The following is a 6,571-nucleotide window of genomic DNA, read 5'->3' as shown; positions in this document are numbered from 1 at the left end:
AAATGTAATACTCGTCAAAATTCTTTCAGGCTCAATTGTTTACAATGTCTCTGACCATGATGGATGGTGCTACATTGGTCTCTGCAACAAGACTTGCAAAGTAGAAGTCCATTCCGTCAGATGTGGTGTTCCAACTACCCCAGTTACTACTACTTCACCCACCACTACACTGCTCCCAACAATAACAATACCACGTACGACAGAAAGACCAACCACCACCCCAAAATTTCCATCTGAGAAACACTGTCCCCATGAACATCCTCCAAAACAGGTATTATCTCTTCTCTAGATAATAACTTTTTTGGAAACATTCCATAGGAATTATTATTTACAAAAGGGTGATTTAATAAAAAAAAAAGAATTGAATGATTTTGTATACATTTCCTGTAAGCCTAATAGTTTTCTGTGTTGGTAGAATGGTGACACCTGGAAACATAACCAGTGCACCAACGGAACATGTGCCAACGGGAAAGTTATCTATGAGCATGTACATTGTGAGACTCCGAAGCCTATAGCATGTGAAAATAACTATCCTCCGATCAAAGTGTATGACGAATCTGGATGCTGTTTCCACTATGAGTGTCAATGTAAGTTCACAACAAATTAAAATAAATGTTTATTCTTTGTGTCACAAAATCCACTTTTACTATTGATTTTAGTTCAAAATCTGAAAAATAATCCTTACTGTTGACTGGTTTAGCGTTATCTTATAGTTAATAGCAGTAAATGTATACGAATGTCTCACATTGGAAACATTTCAGCACCACACTATTCATTTAGCATAAAACATTCCATATCCGTGTCCTTCTAAATGCTAATTGTTCTCTTCTTACAAAGGTATCTGTTATGGTTGGGGAGACCCTCACTATGTCACCTTTGATGGAACATACTATGGCTTCCAAGGAAATTGTTCTTACGTCTTGGTCAAAGAAATCCTGCCAAAGTACAACTTCAGTGTGGTAATCGACAATTACTATTGTGATGCCCCAGATGGACTTTCCTGCCCTCAGTCTCTGACAATTTATTACCAATCTTACAAGATATTCATGACCAAGAAGGATGTTGATGGAGTTTTCACAAGTCTGGTAATTAAAATATCTCAAATACTGTATGTTCAAGACATTTTCTGTTGTTTTTCCTATAATAGAGATTAGATTTTCGATTAGCTTAAATATTGATTAGCTTTCATTTAAGATGGATTTACTTCCTCTATGTATTAGATATAGGAAATATTGGGTATACAAATTATTGTAACCATTTTGTCGATCTCTTAATATTTTTGTCTTAGATTTATGTAAACCAGCAACGCATCATCCCAGCATATGAGACCAAGGACTTCCGCATCACAGACAACGGAATTGAGACCCTTTTAGTCATACCAGCAATTAATGCCAAGGTGTCTTTCACTGGCCTTATGTTTAGCATATACCTGCCATGGGACAAGTTCAGTGGCAACACTGAGGGACAGTGTGGTGGGTACAGGTGTTTTATGGTTACTCTGTTACCATGATTACCACATGATGTCTCATTGTCTAACGATGGTTTTCAATCTTATTCAGGTACATGTGACAACAACCGGACAGATGACTGCCGCTTGCCAAATGGGACTATTGATTCATCTTGTCCAGACATGGCACACCAATGGCATGTTGCTGACCACAATAACAGTCAGTGCACACCACCACCAGAGCCGACACCAACACAGCCACCAGGCTGCGATCCACCCATTTGTCATCTCATTCAAAGCAAGTAAGTAACAATTAGTATTCACAATAAATCTCCTCTGTAGTATCGATAACTTCTCTATCAGAATAATCTCAGTGCGAACAATAACTTGACATACTAAAACACGGCAATCATTTGACAAAGCCTGATGACAAAACAAAGTGAATTAACATTTTTAAGTATCTACTCTAACTGAAGCGTGACATCTTTTCAAGGGTCTTTGAGAGTTGCCATAAGATAATCCCCTACGAGCCATTCATTGTGGCATGTATCTTTGATGCGTGTTATATGGATGATGTTACCATTGGCTGCACCAGCTTGCAGACCTATGCTGATGCATGTGCACAAGCAGGAGTCTGTATTGAGTGGAGAAATTATACAAATGGACAATGTGGTAAGTAGGTGACTCCGCAAGACCATAAAGATCAGACAGCCTCTCTATGATGTAGCTTATTGGTTATTAACCTTTTTATTTCACCCGCTACAGACTTCACATGCGAGAAACCCAAGGTTTATAATGCCTGCGGTCCACAAGTTGAACCAACCTGTAATGCCTGGTATGTATAATGCTGTTGTTGTTCAGTGGGTGGGTATAACGGTTAGGAAAAGTCTCTCAGCTATTGAAACTTTTTTGAATATCTCTGCAGGTACAATTTCAAATTCATCCAGACTCAAAATGAGTTCAGCGTCATGGGAGATATACAATTGGAGGGATGCTATTGCCCTCCTGGTACCACTTTGATGAGTTCCAGCTCAAACTACTGTATCCCCAGCTGTGGTAAGAATGGTCAAATAACAGCATTGTATATTGAGGGTGTTGTGACATACAGTATGGTGTTGTGATAGTAGCTACATCCTGCTGACCTTCACTTTGGGAAGCACAAAGTGTTAATTGTTCATTGCTACTGTAGTTGTCTTTTGAACGCTGGTTCAGCTTTTTGTAAAACAACAAAAAATCTGTTTTACCACAACATTTTTCACAGATACTTCAATGGTGTGGGTTTTGGTTTATTTTGATTGATATTGATTTCATCAAGTGATTCCGGTACATACAGTACATTATCAAAACGAAGTAGTAGAATGGACTTCAATGACTTTGTTTTTAATGTATTCTTTTCTCTTTGGTTCATCAGATATTTGCCCATTGCCAAATGGAGAATGGAAAGAGGTAAAATTGTGTTTGAATTTCACTCACAGATTTTAGGAGGGAAGAAAAACTATTAATTTCTGATATACACGTTAACAACATGTGGGTAGTTCACTTTTGACAATCATGTATAATAATGTATGCAATAATAATAACTATAATAATAATAATAATAATGTATTACATTTCTATAGTGCTTTTCATAGAACCTCAAAGCGCTTCAGTAATTTATGATTAAACAAACTGAATGATTGAACTTTGTACTGGTAGGATCCATACAAACCTTGATGTGCTTAAATTGTTCCTCATTGCAGGCTAATGAGACCTGGGTGAGCAACTGCCAGGATTGTGTGTGTGACCCATACAGTCTGGAAATCCAGTGCCAGCCTGTGGCATGCCAACATCAGCCTCCTCTCACCTGTGATCAGGAGGGCCAAGTTAAGGTCGTTGAAACCGTTGACTGTTGTCAAAAGGACAAATGCGGTGAGTGACTTTGGATAATATGCTCTTTATGGGGGCTTTGGAACAACTCTGTAAAAACATTTACATTTTTGGTGATTACCTAATATATGCAACCAATGTGGCCATTTGCATGATTTTTTGAAGCAATAGTTTTTTTCTTTCCAAACAGAGTGTGATGTCACACAATGCTCTACTTCCAAGATAACTTGTCCAGTCGGATTCGAGACAGAGGCAACTATGGGAGTCTGCTGCCCAACTTATCAATGCGGTGAGTATGCATCTGCATGTGCTTGAGTGTGCGTGTACAGTATTTGTGCATATTATAGAAATCCCAACATGTTAGTTGCAGTTTTGAATGATTATCCATGTTCTTTGCCCCACAGTGCCAAAGGATGTCTGTGTGTTTAACAACACTGAATATCAGGTGCGAATGCATTCTATGCTATGTTATTTGGCCAGTCCCACCACTTATAAATGATCAACACTTTTGAATGTAACTTAATAAAAGAGGACAATGTTATTTTACTTGCATACGTTAATAAAAAAATAAGTTAAACTAAACAAATACCTTCATTAAGCTATCAGGGTGCCAACAATATTTTTTGGTCAATCCATGTATGAGATTAAATAGGACACAAAAAAGGCGTCTCAATTCATAGATTTTCCATTGAAATATTGTATTTTCTCATTCCAGCCTGGTGCCAATGTTCCCGGGGACAAGTGTAAGAATTGTGTGTGTGGTGACAGGGTGGATGCCCAAACCCATCTACATATCATTGAGTGTCAACCTACTGAATGTGACACTCACTGCCAGCAGGTAAGTGATCGCCATTGACACATCGACACCCTTTGGCCTCATTATGTAATTCAACAATCTTTGTGTAATGTGAGTCCTTATCCATGTCAAAATATTATAATAACACTGATTCCTCTGTGTCCACTATTGGGCTACTAATGGATAAGTGTAATTTACTAGTGAGTTACCAGGATCACACATTGGTATAATCTGGTCTGTTTTCTTCCTTTCAGGGTTATGATCATCAAGCTGTTCCTGGGCAGTGTTGTGGGAAGTGTGTACAGACAAGCTGTGTGGTTATGCTGCCAGATAATACCACACACACTATTCAGGTAAAATAGCATCAGGCAGCATTATTTATCTCTCGCACAGATTCGCAAATTGTATTTTATTTTTTACAATTCATAAAACATATCAGTCCTATTTCGCTTGATTATTTAAAAAGAGCAACATGAAATTTTAATCTAGCACTCAAGTGTTACACAAAATAACTGTCTTACCAATGATATAGTATATCTTATCTTATATCATTTGAAGAATATCCTGTTGATATATTTCACATTCTCACCTCTACAGCCTGGTTCTGTCTGGATACCATCTGGAGACAAGTGTCTCAAGTTTGAGTGCGTAAAGATTATGGACCAATTCATCCCAATTGAGGCTAAGACTGTGTGCCCTGACTTCCACCCAGAAGACTGCATAAACGTAAGTTCCAATAACTATCTGGCAAATTATCTGGGTCTTGGAAACTAGCCCATTTAAAAACTGGACAATGTGCAAATTCATACTTGTGAAATACAGTTTAAATATGCCCAGTCGCTCAGACCAAGGCCTGTTGCTTAATATAGTATACCTACTGTGTATTTATGTGAGGTTATTGACACCTGCTGCTTAAAGTGAACAGTGCAAGAACACTGCACTGAAAAACATGTGGAGTGAGTTTGGTAAACGCTACGTCAGTGACTTAAAAATGTTCTTGTTTTTTCTTCCATTTTCTTGTTTTTAAGGGAACTGAAGTTATTGCGCCAGATGGTTGCTGCCATGTCTGTGAGTGTCTTTTTGATATACATTTGTAAATCATTCTTGCCCTTTATCATGCATTGAAAAAAGTATTTTCACTTTTGAAATTGTCACTTTTGTGTGCAGGTATTCCAATATATAAGCCATGCAATGTGACAAAGGGAAAAGTGTACCTGAACAGCAATGGCTGCAAGTCTGCAAATGAGGTGGAAGTGACAACATGCGGTGGATCCTGTGGCACCTATGCCATGTGAGTATTTTGATCATTCCTAAATATTTCAGGAACACTAACACATTAATCCTCCCAATTAAACAGAATTGGGCTGCCTGTCTAAATGCAAACTACAAATTATATTTTCACTAATATGTTATGTTACAATGGCTGTGTTTACGAAGGCAGCCCAATTCTGATATTCTTCCCAATTATTGTCAAAAGAGCTCATCTGATTGGTCAAAAGATCGGAATTAGGCTGCCTGTGTAAACACAGCCAATGTTATATAATTACAACTGCTACCATCATTACTTCCACATAATGACATCGCCTCTCCTTTCTGTTTTCAGGTATTCTCTTGAGGCCAACATGATGGAGCGCTCTTGTACCTGCTGTCGGGAAGTATCCACCACCAAGAAGGAAGTGGAGATGATCTGCCCAGACGGATCAAAGTTCAACCACTCCTACATCCACATCAATAAATGTGGCTGCCAGAGGACAGAATGCGTGACCCCAGAGGCGACCCAGGTCACAAGGTCACGACGCAGGAGAAGATGAATGACTCTCCACTACCATCCCTTTACTGCTTAGATTCATTTTCTATTTACGTTCAACTTGTTCACTTTCCTACAAAGTAATCTGCTAAACGTAGGAGAAATAGTTTCAGCTTCTTATTCAATTTTAATTTTATTTTAGCCATTCAAAACACATAAATAAAGTTGGCAATAGGCTATTCATATATACCACGTTCTTGTTTTCATTCCTTTTGAAGTTAAGTTGGGAAATATTTGATTGCAGACACCCAGTTCAACAATGGCTTATCCTCTTCCAGATAAACAACCACAATTCAAAGTGTCAAAACACTTATTTCAATTTGAGTTGGTGTTAGATTAGAGAAACGGATCCGTAATCTAAAGGTTTCTGGTTTCAGATCCCTGGCGCCACTTCCTACTGTTGTCCTTGAGCAACGCACTTAGCTAACCTCTAGATATATCCAGGGACAGCACTGTGGCTGACCCTGTGCTCCTCCCTATACAGTACTAAAGATACATTTTCATCTTAGAGGAATAATAAAGTAATAAAGTATTATGCACTTCAACGATTTCTTTCAAATGTTTTTGATAGTGTTTGTCAAACTGCGTGAACAGAAATGGGAAGGTTCCCACCTTAAGGTTCCCACCTTACCCAGAGCTTGTGTAATAAAGGTCC

General features: G+C 38.3%; 1 protein-coding gene across 1 annotated transcript in view; it reads left to right on the top strand.

The window, feature by feature from the left end:
* The window catches only part of LOC145864237 (mucin-5AC), a 40,708-nt gene extending 34,603 nt beyond the window's left edge, over positions 1–6,105 (top strand). Inside the window, exons 31-48 of the mRNA XM_082969541.1 lie at positions 30–271; positions 416–587; positions 838–1,085; positions 1,289–1,472; positions 1,560–1,749; positions 1,941–2,119; positions 2,213–2,282; positions 2,373–2,503; positions 2,859–2,893; positions 3,187–3,355; positions 3,504–3,602; positions 3,718–3,758; positions 4,029–4,151; positions 4,364–4,462; positions 4,707–4,835; positions 5,138–5,177; positions 5,277–5,400; positions 5,713–6,105. Coding sequence (XP_082825667.1) covers positions 30–271; positions 416–587; positions 838–1,085; positions 1,289–1,472; positions 1,560–1,749; positions 1,941–2,119; positions 2,213–2,282; positions 2,373–2,503; positions 2,859–2,893; positions 3,187–3,355; positions 3,504–3,602; positions 3,718–3,758; positions 4,029–4,151; positions 4,364–4,462; positions 4,707–4,835; positions 5,138–5,177; positions 5,277–5,400; positions 5,713–5,920 — 2,483 coding nt within the window. The 3' untranslated portion in view covers positions 5,921–6,105. The remainder of the gene's footprint in view (positions 1–29; positions 272–415; positions 588–837; positions 1,086–1,288; positions 1,473–1,559; positions 1,750–1,940; positions 2,120–2,212; positions 2,283–2,372; positions 2,504–2,858; positions 2,894–3,186; positions 3,356–3,503; positions 3,603–3,717; positions 3,759–4,028; positions 4,152–4,363; positions 4,463–4,706; positions 4,836–5,137; positions 5,178–5,276; positions 5,401–5,712) is intronic.
* Positions 6,106–6,571: the final 466 nt, after the last annotated feature.

The sequence above is a fragment of the Salmo salar genome, chromosome 26 (assembly GCF_965601325.2).
Source record: "Salmo salar chromosome 26, fSalSal1, whole genome shotgun sequence".
Taxonomy (NCBI): Eukaryota; Metazoa; Chordata; class Actinopteri; order Salmoniformes; family Salmonidae; genus Salmo; species Salmo salar.
The sequence above is the reverse complement of the archived record's forward strand: the minus strand, read 5'-3'. Positions and strand labels throughout refer to the sequence as shown.